Below are 19,572 nucleotides of genomic sequence, written 5' to 3' on the forward strand. Positions count from 1 at the left end.
CATCCCTTAAATTGGTATCTAATTTGGACATTCTGTACATTATGAAAAAGCAAACATATTCATTATTTAGATTGATATTTTCTTTATGTATGACAAGTTTTATCATTGCATTTACCTTTATTGTTGATGGAAATATTTTCCACATTGAGAATAATTTTTACCAGGGATAGTAGGGCGTGTTCGAGTCGTTTTCAGATAATCAATAAATTCACGAATAAAGGACCAAGCATTGGTTTTATTAATTTTCCCGGCGAAAACGAAGAGAGCAATAAAGATGGTTCGACAATCAGGTTACTATTTATGCCGAAATCAGCCCGAGTGACCGCAAATATTTAAGTAGTCGAGCGCGTAGCCAGACAAAGGCAAGAGTTTATGGCAGCGGCGGCCGGTTATTCACAAAGGAATCCGGCGTTTGCGGGCATAAATGCGCCGGATGATCGCGTACGAACGAAGAATTCAGGTAAAGGACCGGGGCGTGGTTCAGCTCTCTGGTGCCGGATGAAAGGGTACCAGGATATATCCGAGTAGTCGTAGGTGGAATAGGTCGAGCCCCGGGATATTATGAAATATTTCTTTGAAGATTTCGAGGTACGACGAAGCCGCGGGACGAGAGGGTAAAACGTTTCGTTTGCTACCCTGTCGCTCTTACGCAGCATTCAAGACCTTCGTGCCGGGGTTTTCCGCGAATATGATCCAGAGCCAAAGCGCAAGAGGAAAGTTTCGTGCCCGGGTGCTGTGGCTCTTTATCCGCGAAATTAACGATATTCCGACCGGCAATGCTGCGCCCCTGTGATCCAATGGTTCGCAAAGTTACCATTCGTTGGTGGAAACTCCCGCGAACGGTGGCTCGAGAGACGCCACGGAAATTGTTACTAGTGTTGTACAATTTGTCGCGTGAAGTTACAATGTTTCATATAATTGATCACGAGACTGCAGATTTTCATACAAAATAAAAATTATCTGCATTCATTGAAACATACAGCGGCTACAGAAACACTGGGTTAATACGATAGTAGTCAAAATTCTTTCAATGCTTTTACTCTTCTGCACATCTGTCATAATCTATCGATGACACACACATAAATCGGAATAACTTTTATATAAATTAACTAAATGACCTAAGTAATGAAAATAAGTACTCGTCGCGACGAACGAAAGTTTCACAGGAACCATGGGTCTCAAGTTAACTATTCTTTTAGAAAACAACTTTAAAATTTCCTAAACTATTTTATTCCATATATCTACAGGGTGTCCCAAGATGGTATAAACGTGGAGAAGGTGATTCTACATGAGAAAACGTCAAACAAATTTTTTTCATTTATCTCCTCCTCTCCGAGAAATTGAGTTGGAAAATTCGACGATCACGCGTGCTATTGTATAGGAATCGTCTGACGCGTCTGTTCATGACCTACTAATTCTACTTCTTGAGAACACTAGGCACGCGAGCATGACTGATTTTTAAAGTAAATTTTCTCGAAAACGACGCGCTAAGTGAAAAAAATTTATTCCATATTTTCGACTTATTTTCAATTATTATACATTCTGAAAATTTCATTTGTGTTCGAACATTATTAGCAGCCACTGTTTGTACTCCGGGACAAAAATATTTGTTGGCTCTAAGAGTTGTTTAATTTAGGTTAAATTTTGTTTATGTTAATCTTCAAAGTTGTCTTTGAATGTATTTCACTTGGCACTGGAGTAGCAAGTGTAGTCGAGAAGCGTCGTAGTCAATAAAATTCCCGTGACACGAATGACGAATAAGGTATTGCGTTCCGAATTGCGGACTATTGCTTTTACAAATTCATGGGCACCGTCCTGTCGTCGCAATGAGGATCGCCTTCACGGTGACGATACGGGATACAGCTGCGATGCACGCATTTTGAAGGCTTAAGAGATAAACCTCAAGACACCGTCAGCCTCCTGCGGTCGTGCACGAGTTTATGATACGTCAATTTGCTGGTAATAAATAGAAATAACGAACAAAGCGAAATAATGATATACTGCCGAAACGTGTGATGAAATCTTAATCTCAAACATAGCAGAGACGTCACGTCCAGGCCGTAAATTTCATCTAGAAGCATGTATCCTTAACTGCAGCTATAAACACTGTTTTGCTCGTGAAGGACCAACAGTTGACAATGTTGCTCAAATTACTGTGTTTCGGACTTTTTCGAAATCATAATGTCTACACTTTAGTAATTGAAAATGACTGTGACACACATAAGTTCGCTCACGTGACCGCCATGCATATGTAACGTTCACGATTTCGTAGTTTACATGAGACTAAATTAATTTCATATAATACATGCTGTTATATAAAATCATAGAACCCAACATAATATTTAGGGACTCTGTGACATTTCTTAGATAAACAGCGAAACAAGTGGTGGTAGCATAAATTCAATAAGAGTTCATTCCGATACTAGACACTTAGACACTATATTGTAACTACAAAAGCAAGATATATACATAAAAGGAAATTTCATAATTAGATAAAATTAGTTTATCATAGTGCTATAAGTAAGTACTTGTTGAACCGATTATTCTGGACAACATTGAATATATTATACATATAGTCATGCCAAAAAGTAGGACAGTGAATTCTCGATATATGTCAACAACACGGGTCTTGCCAGTATCGTGTATCGTCCAGGAGACATACTCGAGCCGTGTTATGTTTACACTCCTCGGTAGTGGAGACAATTCCGCGACCTTTATGACCCAGGCCTCGGCGACATATATCGCGAATTCACTGTAATAACATGGAAAATATATTTTCACCAGTTTTCACTGGAGAAAATGCAAGCTGTCCTACTTTCGATGTCCATAAAAAAATTTGTGCAACTTTGTCATCAATTGAATAGCGTTCCTGGTAAGTCCGCAAGCAATCGGAAAGTATGTGGACCAGGTTCCGTCGTGTGATCGACGCGACACGTTCGAAACGGCAACTCGGTCGCGTTAAACACTAGCCGGCCGACTTTGACGAGGGTCGAAAACGCTGGAATAACGCTGTTCGGTCTAATCGGCCGGCGGGGGAACTCGTTAATTAGTTTAAACGGTCCAAGTTCGAGCCTCCGTGTAAGACGCCACTTAACACCCCGGTCCCAAGTGTCTTCGACACACGACGCGGCGCAGCGGCGGCGTCGTCGTCGTCGGCGGGATGTCTCGAGGCATCGCGTCGTCTGACATAAGACGTGGCAGAGGATGACACGGCAGCATAGGTTCTGCATTAATGAGCGGCCAATCGAGATCAGTAATTGGCGGACAGGATCTCATCGAGACCGGGTCGCTTTTGACAGGCCCCGGTGCCGGGCCGCCAACCGCTCTCGACAGTTGTCAATGACGTGCAAGCATTATGGCGATCGATTACTGTGGAGGACGTCGATGATCGCCGACCGTTTCCCAATTCGGCCCGGCGTGTTAATACTAACATCTGTTACCAACGATCCGATCATCGCGCGAAACACAACGTGTAAATTGCCCGCGGCTTTTGTTTCCCTTGTCGACAATGTTCCCGCGTAATACGACGGCGCGAGTTTTCATTGTTCCACTTGTCGAAAGCGATCCCGCGATAAACGGTATGAAATAGCTCGCCATTCAAAAGATTCGTGCCCCCCTCCCTTTCCACTCCTGACACTTCGCTCCACGCCGTATCGATTCTGATTTACATTTAGTTTTTCGGCGGGATTCGTCTCTCGGATTTTCTGTCGGTCTCTGTCGATCGGGCGGCCGCCGTTGTTTGCAGTATGACGGCTGGAATTCGCACGGAAAAATGTTCAAAACTGCTTCAGCACAATGCACAGCGAAAACCGGGGACGAGATGAATGAGAACTGAAGTTACGGAAGTGGTTTTTACGTCCACTTGTCGTTGAATGGTTACTTTATTCTAAATGCTCGGGGACCATTGAAATAACTTGACTCGACTCTCTGTGTTCTAATGGCGAATGAATATAATTGTGAATTATGGTCGTGGTCTGTGAACGCAGGATTGTTCCCGAGGCGCATATGTTTCGATCGGATAGCAAAAGTCGTGAATGTTTTACGTGCTATGTTGACAATTTTGGTGGTCCGACGAGTTGGACACGGATTTTTAATTTGTGAAAAGTGTAATATTATGTATTATGCGTAGAATCATGAATAAATAGGCACGGAAGCAGTTAAAATCATGCCAAAATGGTTCTATTGTTGCAGTAGATGATCAAATTATACCTACAATAGGAAATATATATTTATTGTGTATATCTATTATGCATGTAGCGGATAATATTATCTACAGTATTACTATATGTGTATTTTCAATTTAAAAACATGATACTCCATGAAAAAATAATAAGAATTCAATACAGATGAGCTTGCATTTAAAAACTGATTATTATATTGTAAAGTCGTCGATTTATGCTAGTGACTCTAATCATTTTATGAGTCATTGTTCTATACGATGGTTAAGGTATTATTTATACTGTATAAATGTAGTTCAGCTCATTACTGAAATTAATTAAATTCAATTGTCCTCATTCTTTCTATTTACAGGTCAATATGGGAAGGTGTCGTTTTTCATTCTGGTTGGTCCTTGCCTGCCTAATTGGCGATGTATTGCCACAGTACAGGGAGAAGAACATAAGTAAGTTAAAAAGAGCACTACACGCTATTAAAAGATATCTTCATAATAATATTGGCAATACCGAAAATTATTAATAATATTAACCCTAGGAATACTAACTCCTCCACAGTTTGAAAATACTAAATCTCAGTTGTTTACTTTCTGTAAAAAATTCTTAAAAAATTATTTATTGTTTTACACCCTAGAGGACCCTAAAGCTTCGCTGTCCTTTTCTACGTTCGGTGTGGATCAAAGCATAGTCTCCCGGCCGATATATGTCCATGGCTAGACCCGTGTTTTGGACATATATCGAGTAAACACTGTAAATACTTCCCTTCTTTTGGTTTCATAAAATAGTCTATGAAATTTGCCTGAAGATGTGCAAGCAATATTGAGTAAAATTTATAAATAAATATTTGAAATACTGTTTAAAGTAGTCTATAGCTGAAATAATATAGTATTTTAAACAAAACTGAAATTTTAACAAATAAAATATTTTTATATAGACGATATAAAACATAGAATAAAGTATATTAATATAGTCAAAATAGATAAAGGAAAGAGTTAATATTAAAATGCAAGAATCTACAATATTTTTAAACTAAATTTCTTTTCTTTTTAAGTATGACTATTTGCGTGTAGCAAAGTGCATCGTTTGACGTTTTTGTTATTTAAACTACTCCCATGTGAACAAAGAATTCAGCGAAACTAAAGAATTTTTCAACTGGAAGGCGTACTGTATTTTAAAGAATAATTGATTTTAATTATACTTTGTACAATTTTGGATTCTCGTATATCAATTCTCGTGTACGCATGCATCCATGCGTGTCATCCTAATGGAGTCTGTGCCTGTCTCGGCATGATAACGAATATAATATTGTAGAACGACGATATCGTAAAGAGAACTTCCATGAGAGGAAGGAAACATTGACAGTAAGGAGAGTCTGAGTGTACTTTAATAATTCAGATTATAAAATTAATTAAAATTTACAAGGTATTTCAAATACGAGCCTCACCGTTTACAGTATCCTCCAAATAAAATGTTATTTTAAAAAGACTTTCTCACAAATGAAGTATTATACTTTCAAACGTACACGTATGCTTTAAACTAAAATAGACTAAACTAAATAATTGGTACATAAGCATTGTATTTTAACGATAGCAATGAACATCATTTTTATACAGTACGGCTTTAGATGGAAAACAAAAATATAAGTCAGGCGAACGAGATAAAGAATAAAGCATATGATGGCTACCATAAAAAACTCGTATTTTCGATGAGAATCGTGAAAAAATTTGACGCCGCCAAGGAGAGCTCACGTATTTGGGGGGAGGGGGGGCACTTCATTTCAGGCACCTTCAATTTTGCTCACGAGCGGCTCCACGACATTACGAAAGATGCAGAGTCCTAACATTTTCTACCGCTCGGTCGGTGAAACGGTTTTCCACGGGATTAAATCCCTGGAGACGACACGAAGTTAATTAGAACCACGTGTCTCTTCCGCCAATAAGAGTTACAGCGTTCACCTTCTCTCCGCGTCGAGCTTCACGTTCCATGGGTCCGACGGATGAGATCCTTAACGGCGGCCATTTTAAAAAATTAGGTCGGAATCAGATTCGTCAAATTCAATTTTAAATCTCGTTACTCGAAGATATATTCCTGGGATTACGGTTCACTAAAAAGATACTAGCGAATAGACCGGATTTTATGCGGTTTTAGTAAAAAATAAGTAGCTGCAATTTGGAGCAATTAAAAGATTAGAAGACTAGAAAATAATTGATGCAATATTTTTAAGCTACTACGATTATTCAAGAAAGAAACTAGTTCCTAAATGTTTCTTGGAACAGATTGGGAAATATGTTGATCAGATATTTTACACTTGTTGATTAACATTTCATCAAGTTTGTTGTGTAGCTTGCTATTAAGTCGGCTCTTGGTCAAATTACTATTTTTAATCAGTAGTTAATATACGTTACATTAAGAATAAAATGAAAATTTTATTATTCTATTAAAATTTTTATTTCGATGCATTTTATTTGTTCGAAGTTCTCATTAAATTTGCAATCTAAGCATGGCAATATTTTTCACATTCCTGGTTTTACTATAATTACTAGTTCTACATAGCCACACAATTTGCTTTCGTTCAGAAACTAGATTGAACTTGCATTGTGTGCATTAATAAAAAATGAATAGAACTTTTGGGATAACTCAATGTATAGTTATATAAGAATGTCTGAGGGTTAATATACGCCCTAATAATTAGTTGAACAATCATGTTCGCGGTTTCGATCGAATACTTTCAGCCAGGGGTAGCATCATGGACGATCTTGCCGTCAATATGACATCTTGATCCGAAAATCGGATATTTACCGGTCTCCATGCTCGCCGGACCATCGAACCGGAATGAAAGGAAACATATGAAACAATTCTTTGGGTTCCTGGTCCTCACAGTTTACGGTCACGGTGCACTATCGCGGATAGATACTCGAGTCCCTCTTCACCGGTCTCCTTGGTCTTCCGACGGAGTATAAATGAATTTACAACGGCGGCGGCGGCGGCTGCGGCGCGAGACGGTCGGTCAGGCGAGCCGAAGTTTTGCCATGAAATTTTGGTCTGTCAATAATTTCCGATAAGACTCTCGAACACGTCTGTGGATTGTGCACCTATACAATCGCGCGTCCACGGATCTCCGGCCGTGAGCCAGGCACATATGGGACGTGCACGGGCGAGATTCTCTATCCGCTCGATAAACTCGACGCACCGAAATCGAGGGGCTTTGGAATTCACTCCCCGGAACTCAAAAGCCCGACGAATACCCCGTGATATTGGGAGCAGATTGGAAGCCAAGAAACCGCCGCGAGATTGAAAAGTTCACTCCTGATTCCCGCGCTTCGGCTTTTACCGCGGACAAGACGAGCGGATAGTAAAAAGGCCAAATTAAGTGCGTCCACGTAAGCGGAAATCCCCGTAGCGTTCTTCTCGTCTCGGAGGAGAACCGAGAGAGCCCGTCGATCGCTGCTTTTCGAAAACGTCGAGCCCGGGGATCGCAACGGCCTGATCCCGCGAGGGATTTTATTTCACCGTCGCGATTCCGGACGCTGCTGTCTTGTCGCGGATTCTTGCGGAATTTTTGCTGTCGGAGCGTGCAGCACGTAGCGACACGTGCACCGGACAACGCGGAAATACGGTCTCGATTTAGGTGAAAGAGATGTGCGCGATTTTTCTGGGAAATTTGACCCAGCTAGCGCGGCGTGTACCCCCTGCGGAACACCGAAGCTAGACAATGACTGAACTGTTTTGTTTGTTTTTTGCGACAGTGACAAAATTGATTTATGAAACATCTACCATCATATTTGCGACGGTTTTCTGATTAAAACGAGACCCAACACGACACAGTTCCGGAGTATGTTTGTTTATGCCGTTGACGAATTAGTAGAATTCTTACTGGCGACTAACTGCTGATTTTTATGAAAGATAGACATTTTCTGCGTCAATTACAAGAAACGGAAATGAAATAGAAAATTTATTCTCGTTTTAATTATTTTAATAAGTTGAAAATAATAGCGCGGTTATATTCTTTTAAAGTTCCTACTGTTCTTAACTTCAGCTATTCAATTTTGTCATAAATACGTGAAATCCGCGCGACGTAATGATGACACTTTACATCACTCGGCAACGACATCGCAGAAATCTGTTCACGTAACCGTTAAAGGATGATAAAGGATTTTATTGCCATTGATAAACGTTTCCCTGAATCGCTTGACTCGAAAAAAGTGCGAATAAAGTGCCGTCTGAACAGTCCGGTTAGCATGCGGACGAATAGGTTTTCTTTCATTATTTATAATTGTTATGTAACTATAGGAAACTGATGGATCTCCCGTTGGTTGGCTTTCCCTTTCATTCCCATAACCAATGCAAAGTACTGCCTCTTTATAATCGAGCCGCTCGTGACCGGGAAGCAGATTACAGCGGGCAATAGATCTGAATCCGAGATCATTACATTAACTAGCGACTCATTTCGCTCGTTTTTCTCTTTTCTCCTGGTGCTGGAAAGACTGAAACCCACTTACCTTCAGTTAGATCTATGCTCCAGAGGGTATGACGATTAGTACTCTCGTCGAGAGCTAAACGAAATTGATCTTGCGAGAGGACATTATTTAATTAGAGGAGACTGCTGGTCGTAGATCAATAGCATTTGCACAATCTTGTTACGACTGATTGACGCTTATCGATCATCTTTGCCTTACACTTTACGTTCATTTTTTATAATTCTAAGAATAAGTAAAATTCAGAACATTGAAGACAGTAGAAGAATTGAATAATATTTTTCCACTACTCTCGACTTATTGGAATTATTCAAAGGGAAAGTACATATTTACTTAATTTCATTTGCTCGCAATTCATTTAGTAAAATATTACATAGATCCGCAGTTTAATCACGAAATCGTGCAAATTTTTACCTGCAGCGACGTATGAGAATTAACATCCATGGACGAACAATGCAATTTTTAAAATCAAGTGGATTTATTAGCGTTCTTTTTTTTTCTGTGCGAAACGCAGAAAACGTGCTATCCTTTAATAGAATAGAGTTGTAGAGCACTTATAATTACTGTTCGTTCAACAGCTTGCGGATATAAAGTTCTACAGCATTACGCACTAAAGCTAATACGATTACTGCAGTCGGCCCGGAAAGCTTGGACACAAAAGACGTCGAGTGTTTCCACTTTACGCGGATTTTCGTTTCAATGCGAGGATTAACGAATTGTAGCAAGACATTGCAAATAACTAAACCGACCTCGGCCTGGCATATTGGATAATCTGTGGGTGTTCTGAGAAATTGTACGTAATAAACTTTGAGAATCGCTTTATAGTTTAAAATATTACTTACAAGAACAATTTAGTCCTTCCGTTAGCATAAATCTATTTTATCTTATTTCTGTCCTTCAAACACACACTATGATGTGTAGTTATTTTTACAATATCAAAATACAAGGAACGACAAAAAAGAAAACAACTCAACGTCGATACTCGAAGTTAATATACAAATGAGGCTTCTATTGTAACTAATAAAGGATACAGTAAGTTAAATTGATACACCCAGAGTACGAAAATTAACAATGTTTAATTAAGAATGTTTTTCTTAAGAATAGAAGTAGTCTCAACATTACTTAACTATTACGTCTTGATATGATTAATTTAAAGTATTGTATTTGTGTATCTGGAACCAAGTGTTTGTATCTGCAATACAATTGGGGTCCAAGTAGACCCATGCACAGTGATTGGTGTAGTTGCCGGACCCTTTCGAGTTTGATCATTAAACGACGAAGATTTCAATCAGGCCAAGACTTTCAATTACCACCTACGGAATATCAATTAGGTACTAATTTTGCGGAGATGAGTCGACTTCGTTAAAGGGAAACTTCGATTTCGATTCCGACTTAATTACTCCTGTTCGAGGAAGATTGCCCATTATATACTGATAGTAGCCGTAACGAGCGTCGTTGCATTACATCGATTTAACAACTTTGTGCATCATTTATGGAACTCGCGATGCAAAGCTGAAATTGCCAAATGAGAAATGATTTCTTCAAACGTATTTCCTATTTTCAACGAGACGAAATCATTAAGTAAAGAAATCAATTTCTGTTCAGCTTCAGCCCCGTGCAACTGACGTTAGAAAATTTTCATTTTATACAAAGATTCGCAGGTTTACGATAAAAGTGAGTTGCCGGTAGCCATTTATTACAGTATAAATGAAGGAGGCAGTGAAAAAAGAACTAAGTAGAAATCAATACTGCCGAGTAATAACAAAATATAATTCCAAAGGTAATAACGAAAGTTTTACGAGCGGCCTATAAAATATTTTTCTATTCAGTGCGGGAGTCTAACGAATTCGCACAACAATGGCGAACGACGTTACACATCATAGCAGCGGGAGTCTTGGGGATATTAGAGACAGCGAAACCCATAAAACCTTGAAACTTGTTTTTCTAGAGAGCCGTTCCGCTCTTGAGTGGCCCGGAGTCACGCACTTTCACGAAATTAAATTCCCGAAAAAGATTTAAGCTGTCGTGACGGGACGTCGTTTTAGCTCGCAGCCTGTGTAGCTGTGTGGTGCGTGTGGGTGAAATCCCATAAATGTTCCATAAACGAGTTCCATCGGGTCTTGGCGCCACTATAAATGCTGGCCCGGCCTCTCTTAAATTAGATTGGAATTTCTTCCCAACATTAACCCGAATTTCAGTGACGCGGAAAGGGAACCGCGAACGAATACCGGGAGATGAGGACAAAGACTCGCGTTCCATCACAATTTGAAGTCTCACGATATGGGGCGACTTGTCCAGCGAATCAACACCTTCCAATGAACGAATATAATTAGTATTAAGGGGGTATTCTAATTTTGCATTTTCACAAAATCAATATTTCGCTTTTTTGCACTTTCTTTAAGTATAAGTGCAGAATATGTATTCTAATATTTCTAATATTTTTTGCACTTTCTTTAAAAGTGCTGCAGAATATGTGTACATCAGTTTTTAATGTGCGGTTGTAGGGGGGGGGGAGAGCTTCAATCTTCGAATCTGTGGAATATTCATTCGCGTAAAAAATTTTCCAATCCTTTCACAGAGGTTTCAATTTATAGTAGTTTTTAGCAAAATGGATATTCAGTGTCTGATCTGCTACGTCATGTGAAAATAGCTTAGAAGATAATGAATAGTGGTGTGTTAAACTAGAATCTTCAAGCCCTACGATTGTTTTTTACGAAATTACAACAGATTGAATGTCGTAAATTTCTGGAGAGTCAGAAAATTTATGTTCGAATTAGGTTGTCCCAAAAATTTGTTTCATTCTCGATTATCGTATTCAATGCGAATTTAGACTAGTTTTTCTTTTAAACACTGTTTTTTACAGAAATAAAACAACAATGAACGTATGTTCGTGTTACGTAACGATATTAATCGTGGAAAAGTTGCAAAAGAAACTGTTGGGACAACGTAAATCTTTTTGGATCGACTTTAAATCTCCTAAATCGATTCCTAAATCGTCTCGTACAATTTCACAGTACGTCGCACACGTACGGCAATTGAATCCCGTGAAAAATTCAAGAACTGTCGTCTAGGTTAAGAAGTTTGTTTGGCGATCGAGCCCCGGACTAAACACTGCCAGCTAAACAAAAGCGTAGACGCAACGTCGATGGACCATTGGAAAGGTGAGAGATAAGCGCATAAGAGCATTACCGAGTGGACGATACTGCTTCGTCGAAACCTGGCATTCGATTCGAATAACATTCGAAAAAGAGAGGAGGGAGATCACATCGAACAAGGGAAAAACAGCGCAGCGTTTCTTCCGCAAATTTATGCAGATACAGAATAAATGAATCGATCACGGAAACAGGAATATCTGGCGCGCGCGACGGAGCTTTGTGTACAGCGCTTAATTGGTAATTAGCCGGCGTATTTAACGTGAGCGGCGCGGAACAATAGGCTCTGCCCTGACCCACCCTCGTCCAGAATTTCTCTTTCCAAATTCGTTTAACAAACGAATCGCGATTGCAATGATTACCGGGCGTCGATGGTCACCGAACGGCCGACGTTGCACCGCGATTGCGATTTTATTGCCGCCATCCTGCGCACGTCCATTAAGCTTTTTGTTCGCATAAAAATTAGCTACCGTTCGATCTGTCCGATCGTGGAACGATCACCTCCGACCACGAACAGAACAGTGTGCAGATCGCGAATTTCATATTGGTTTGAATTATTCTAACTGCTCCAAATATTCATGACTGTGTCGATCCACCATTTTATTTTCTATTCTTTTTATTAATTATTAATAGTAAAACAAGCGAGCAGTAAAAGCGTTATTGAGACATTGCACGATTATTTTTTCAAAACCAGACCAGTGAGTGTCTTCAAAAACATGTTCACCATCAGAATAATAATTATTGTAAAATAAAGAATCCGAAACCTACCATTTTGACGGGTTCGATTGATCTAGAATGATAGGAGAAAATAAGTGTAGAAGAGTCGGTCAAATAGTCTTACAAGTTTTTTCCAAGTCAGAACAACTATCGACCTAATATTCTTTAAACGCGAATGAAATTGGCTTGTACTTCTCAGAATCAGTATAAAAACAAGAAGAGGTGAAATCTCTGCTCAATTTTCCAAAGCAAATAATGCATTCAATTTTGATTTATTCGAATTGCACTTGTCCATGATTTTTATCCTACCTCACTCAACGATAAGTCGGACATGGTCCCCAAAATTGACCACATACTACTGATTCGCAACATTTTTCAGCTTGTAACAGTGAAACCCCATTTTCGTCATCATTTGTGACTACAATGTAGATCGTTATGCCAAATAAAAATTTTACGGATTAATTCCAAAATGCAGGAGTCCAATAGAAATTTGTTTGTTCTTTTAATTATTTTAATAAATCCTTCAATCAAATTTTTAATTTCTTCAAATCTTGCTATTCTTGCATACTTCAGCTCCGGATATAATACACAAAATTCGCAGTCTATTTATGATAAATTTCAACAGCTGTAACATCATTGTAAGAATTGAACATTCACATTTGATGCGTTATATTGTTCCAGCTATCGCGTTATAATTATTACTAGGTTCTCTTCAAACGTGACTGTTGTGATTTATGCATTCGCGGAAGTATTTTGTGTTAATTTATGTTCTGGTACGAGATACGCTGCTGAAGGAAATGTAAATTCCCTGGATTTCTGTTATTATGAATAAAACGTGATTCATTGTAGGCATTACAATGGAAAATATAATACAGACGCCGGGTGCAAAAACTGAATTCGTTTGAATAATGCGGAGAGGTGAAAACAGTGGTTTAACCAGTAGGAGTGATCATTAAGCATTCTGAAAACTAGCATGAATAACGAGCTAAATGTAACAGAGGATCTGCTTTGTCTGAAAAAAAGCGACCATTAAATATTCCGTCAGCCAGTTTGAACCCCGAAAATATTGTAATAGCTGGATCTACCGGATCCTTGATAATACCTAATGAAAGAGTATAGCCGAATAAGGGGACCAAAATTGCCCTGGAACCAAATTAAACCGTGTGATGGCTTACGTGGAAAAAACATTCTGCTCCACAATTCACCCCTCTAGATTAACCAGCGTGATAGTTACAGAGAAAAATCGGATTAGCCGTGTTTGCTCCCTTTCCCTGCTTCATCGCATTCGAGAATTCTGATAAAAATATGCCAGAATTTCTGCATGCGATTAAATAGGGAAAATGAGAGGAAATTAAATAGTTCTGCAAATCTCGTATACTGGCATTGAGAAGCAGAAGCTTAATGCAAAATGTTTCTCTCCGTAAACTATCGAATAGTTTATTTTTAATTTCGTTCAAGGCCACTTAGCGCTTCTCTATACTTTTTATCATCAACTTTGTATCATCTTTTGTCTCACAATTTCATTCTGAAATAGTTCGTAGAAAAATATTGCAAACGTATCTTTTTAAATTTAAGAGTTGTAAACGCGTTTTTTAATTTTCGAGACAGCAGAGAAAAGACAATTGAAATAAGACTAAGACTAGACTAGTAATTTCTCTTAGATTACGTCAAAAGAAATTCAAGTAGTTTTTCATAATGTGACTATGACATGAACCGAAAATAAATAAAATATCTCATTGTTTAGAAAAGTGGCAACACTTCGAAATTCAAGTTTTGATTTTTCAGACTTTCTTTCGCTTTTAGCATGGTAAACGGTTCGAAAAATCAAGATATATTGAAGATTTTGGATCAAGTAATAGTGTCTGCTGAAGAATCTCTCAAAATTTGAAATTTATCGGACAACTAGATTTTGAGATATCGTACTGATACGATATCAGAAAATCAGGTTTCAAGAGAAATTCGTTGCCCATCAATCGTATGGAAATATGTGCTCTTTCAAGCATGTTATTATTACAAGCCTTATACATACGTTATTATATTATTCTTAGGATCAATGAATCAACCAATTATTTACCTTTCCATCATATCGATACCTTTACCATTGTGTCAATTTGACTCCAAGCGACAAATAAAATTGGAAAAATGAGTGACAATGCACGAGTGAAAATTGTAAAATGAATTATTAACCATTCCATCATATCGATATTTCACCATTGTGTCAATTTGACTACAAGAGACAAATTAGATTGAAAAATTGAGTGACAAATACGGCATAAGAAATTTTTTTTATATTTGCAATATAAAGAAATTTCCAAGTTCAGGACCAGAACACCTCATAAAATCTTCACGATGCTGCAGGGCACGAGATTAAGGTAGAAAAGTTTGCGTACCAGGTAAAAAAAGAAGAATGCCACGGATCGGAAGCGGTGTAATTCTGTTGCAAAATTGCTCGACACGGTGCATGCGATCCAGCAACTCGTTCAGATAAGATTTGAGGCCAGATTGGATCCGTTCTAACGGTGATGGCGGCTCGACACTTGATCCCATGAAGGGGATCCGAATCTATTTCGAGGTATGATTTACGTTTACACCGGTAGGAACACGCCTGGCCAGCATGTACCCGATCGAATGAAAAAAGGGTCGGATCACCATTGTCTGTCCGACGCATTGCGCTGCATTGTATGCAAATATGAACGACGCCGCGATATCTCGGATTTCCCATGGGCTACATATCTTCTGTCGGTCCTGTTCCACTTCTTTGTCGCTGATCACGCAATTAGCATTGCATCAGTGACACCGCGACGGTGAATTTCTGTAATCTGGATCCACGAAATACCTAGGAATTCGCGGTGTGACAGTGAACCGCGCGCTCGTTCCCTTGTACATCTAAAGCGATGTCCACACTGAAGCAACAACGAGCAACTGTCAGTTGGCGTTGCATGCATCGTCAGATATAACGTGATAGTTGGAAGGAATTCGTAAAGAAACCATCTGATTGGCCAGGTAAACACAGTTGAGTCACACGCGTCTCGCTATTCGCTGAGAAGATTACCACTACTACTTCAGGTGTATCGCATCATGTGCTGTCCCGGGCCCCAAATTCTGATACACCAACAGTATCTTGAAAATCGTCGGCTTTATCGAACAACGGAAAAAGAAGGCGACAAGAGGCGCTTGAGTGTGGACATAGCTTTACGAAGACGCGACTGGTGGTAATCTTTGTTGAGGACTTCAAGTACCCTGGAATCGGGTACCCGCACACCTCTAATATAAACATGTCACTTAAAAAGAGTATTATCCATTAAAAAAACAATTGAAAAATAAATAAGTGTTCGACAGTCGACAAACGCGTTCTTTCGAAAGCACAAAATCTTCGTACAGAATCGTTTAGCAGGCGAATCGTAATTAGGAGCTTCTTCATCCGCAGCCAAAAAGGTTGCAATTCAAAGTTCGTGATCGATTTGTAAGACAAAGTGCTTATTGTCCGGTCGCATCACAGTGTCCGAGGGAAGGGTCGACGGTTCCGACGAAACTTTTGCGAACTCCGTACCGTCGATTTGCGATGCAAGCAATAAACGAAAGGAGGTCAGCGGGGTCGTTGTACAGAGAAAAGTTGAACCTACCAAATATCCGGGGTTAAGAATGGAAGCATCGGTTGGCGGTAATGTTTAGATAATTGCAGCGAGGATCGAAGAAAAGTCCAGACCTCTGGAAAAAAAATCGCGATTCGTGGACCAATTGTTTCCATCCAAATGCATTGTTTATTCGTTTCGATTGCGTATAGCAGGATTATTTCAAAATATTTAAAAAGTCTACGATTCATAGCCGAGGACTCCATAATGAATTTTTTGAACTAATTAATCGCGCCAAATAATAGTCTAGTAATTTCTCTTGGAATTATTATTTCGATAAAGATTTCAAAGCTTCTTGTTGATATAGCATAGCCATAAAGCTTATTAATAAGTCTCCAGTCGGAAAAGCGTTAATACAAAATTAATCAAATCGAAAATGGCTATTACTGAAAAATCGATGAATTTACTAATTATTGATTTCTCAGAGATTATAAACTTGTAAATTCTTGCCGGTATAAGCTCTTTCAATGTGTATGTCAGAAGCTTTTCTTCCCGTGTTCCACGACACAGAGCAAAAAGTTCATACGTTCCCAATGCTAAAAGTTTCAATCAAAATTCTTCATTTCCGCGGACGCTTTGTGGGGCGGGAACTTCAAAGAGCCACTAGCCGGCAAGAATAACACGTAATTACATAAGCGTCCTGCAATCGATAATTCTTCAATGGGGTTTTCGCCCGATCTAACAGAATTCGAACTCAAACGTAAATTGCTCTCGGGTCCCGGGCGCACCCCTAACCGTTTCTGGGGAAGAATTGCCCGGTGACAGCTTCGGAAAATCCATTTTAATTTCAACCGTTAAAGAAACGACTCCGCCGTGGATGGGACTCGTGATCGTGCTCCAATTACGATTGCATTATCAGAGTAAATGTTTGATCGGGCTCAAGCGGCACCGGCGACCTTAACGTTCATTTTCATCGGTGGCAAGCCCGCGCGAGCACCACCTTAATAGCTTCGGAACAGTACCAAAATCTTAGTGCACTTAACGGAAGCTTTATGCCACGATAGAAATTTCCCTGAAAGCTTCATAAGACGGGCCATGGGTCGCGCCGTGCCAGGGCCGTCTCATTAAGTAGGCACAGTGGCTTCATAGCTCGTGAAACTATCATAGAGGACGTGAAAAATTGCGAGGCTTGCGAAAACACTCCAGACACTAAGGCTGAGGCTATGAGACAATTACATGAGCTGTGAAACACTCGTTGAACCCGTTAAAAAAATTGTAGAGTTACGAAAAACTGGCCAGGGTTGAAGAGAGAACGTAGAAACTTAATTCTTGGTATGTCTAATTTGTTCTCAAATTTTCTACCCAACAACACATAGTAATTTTGAACAATCTTTTTGACAGTTGAATTTATAACTAGAGTAAATACATGTACAATGCTTGTCTAACAATAAGTAAAAAGAATTCTTATTATATTCTAGAATATAATGCACATTTAAACTGGTAATTAATAAATGTCGAGTCACGCTCGACTTGAAGTTCCTGCCAATAAAATTAAAGTAGAGACACATTTTACATTTTAGGTGTGCAAAGGGTAAAAGTTGTAAAGCCTATGAAAAATTATCTATTGAAAAGTTACTTAGTATATGAAAAATTATAAAAGATTGTAAGGCTTAGGAAAACACTGGTCACAGAGCCTGGATCCCACGAATAAATTGCATGACTCATAAATGAGTATAGCACCTATTAAAAAGATTTGTATGCTTAGGAAAAACATGTGGGTCTTAAAGGAAGAATGTAGAACTTACGATAAAGTTGTAGAGCTTATGAAAAATTGCATAGGATTGCATAGGATTTCATCTATGAAATAATTATGAGCAAATATAGTTCCAAGGAAGATACGTGGGTCTTGCAGAAAAACTCTAGGACCTCTGAAAAAATGGTGAAACTTAGGAAAAAGTTATTTGATTTATGAAAATGAAATTAAATCCGGAAGAAGCACACCAAGGCAGTATAGTGGTATATCAAGGTAAGAAAAGAAATTAGGTAAAGTAAGGATGATAAATGGAACACAAAAGTGTCTAAGAGTTTAGAACGTTCACGAAAGTGGGACTCTTAATGGAACTTTATTCACGAGCGAAGAGACAACTCAGTTCTTGCAAGCATTAATTTAATTGCTTTAGCTTGTTGCACATGAAGATTTGTTGAATATGACGAAAGTTTTGCTTGGATATTTTAGGAATCGTTCTATCGGAGATTTTGGAAATATTTTTATTTTTCTTCAAAGAATTAGTTGCATATAATGTTATTTATACTTGTAATCTTCCGTCGGTCTTGAAGTAGGTGCGAATTTTTTTATTCGTGGCAATCATTTCTGCCGTATGAAGAAACTAAAATTTCTTCATACTTGATCTTCTTCTAATTCTTTCGACTAAATTAAATTGAATAAAAAATTATCTATATTCTTTGAACAGTTTATCTTGCAGAATGTTCTGCTGAGATTGTCGTGTTCTTTTGAAAAAATGATTACCACGTTCCGCCAGCATTGCGGCCGGCTTCATCAGACAGACGTATCAATTATTCGACCCCTTGATGAAGCTCCAGCTGCAATGCCGGCGGAAGGTTGATATAATTCTTCCGAAAGGTCACGACTTGCAACATGAAGCCAGAATTTCACCAGAGAAATCTTCACTTCAAATTACATACAATTTTCACTGGAGGATATGAAATTTTTTAACACGCAAACATGTGGACCCGGAAAAACAGCATTTAATTCTAGCAAATGACGTATAGTAATTTTTGACAGGATTATACAGTGCAATTCGGACAATTAAAAATGGTTCCTTTTCCTCGCTGCAACACCGAGGAAAGGGTATAAATATAAGATAGTGTAGAAATATGAGACGCTTTACAGTATCAACCATTTTGTCAATGACTATACAGCAGATTTGAATGCAAAATAAAAATTTTCTGCATTAATTGCGAAAAACATAAAGTAGAAATTCATCTCTCCCTTTAACAATTTCAACAGACTGAAAATACTATTAAGAATTCATACATTGTCATTATAAATAAAACACGTTTGTTCAATCCAGAGTGTAAAGCGAAGACGAGTGAAGTATTTTTCCAAGATCTGTTGCACAATTATTGAACAATTATTGACAAAATTGAACCTATTCAGATCTGAAACTTGTTAAAATTTGATGTCTTTCATTTTCTAATGAGACTTCATTAAATTCTTTGCTTATGTTAATTATTCTTCATACTTTTCACGTGTTGTAACTTTTCAAAGTTAGCATTTGAAATGAAATGCTGTCCGGCATTGTGTGTCTTCAGCCTAACATCAAGAAACAAAATGGGTAATATTCGTGCTTTCTGCTCTATCGGTAACAACGCGAAACTAATTAGCGCCAGCGACTGGAAAAAGGTGTACGTTTGTCAGCGGAGGTTTCCATATGTCAAAGGGAAGGGGGTGGGGGGAAGGGGT

At 38.7% G+C, this 19,572-nt stretch overlaps 1 protein-coding gene across 3 annotated transcripts in view; it reads left to right on the top strand.

The window, feature by feature from the left end:
* LOC143357088 (uncharacterized) overlaps positions 1 to 19,572 on the top strand; it is a 205,559-nt gene that overhangs the window by 84,301 nt on the left and 101,686 nt on the right. For all 3 annotated transcript variants that reach the window (XM_076793305.1, XM_076793304.1, XM_076793303.1), the window contains one exon: positions 4,531 to 4,621. In XM_076793305.1, the coding sequence (XP_076649420.1) occupies positions 4,537 to 4,621 (85 nt within the window). In that variant the 5' untranslated portion in view covers positions 4,531 to 4,536. The remainder of the gene's footprint in view (positions 1 to 4,530; positions 4,622 to 19,572) is intronic.

Source organism: Halictus rubicundus, chromosome 9 (assembly GCF_050948215.1).
Source record: "Halictus rubicundus isolate RS-2024b chromosome 9, iyHalRubi1_principal, whole genome shotgun sequence".
Classification (NCBI taxonomy): Eukaryota; Metazoa; Arthropoda; class Insecta; order Hymenoptera; family Halictidae; genus Halictus; species Halictus rubicundus.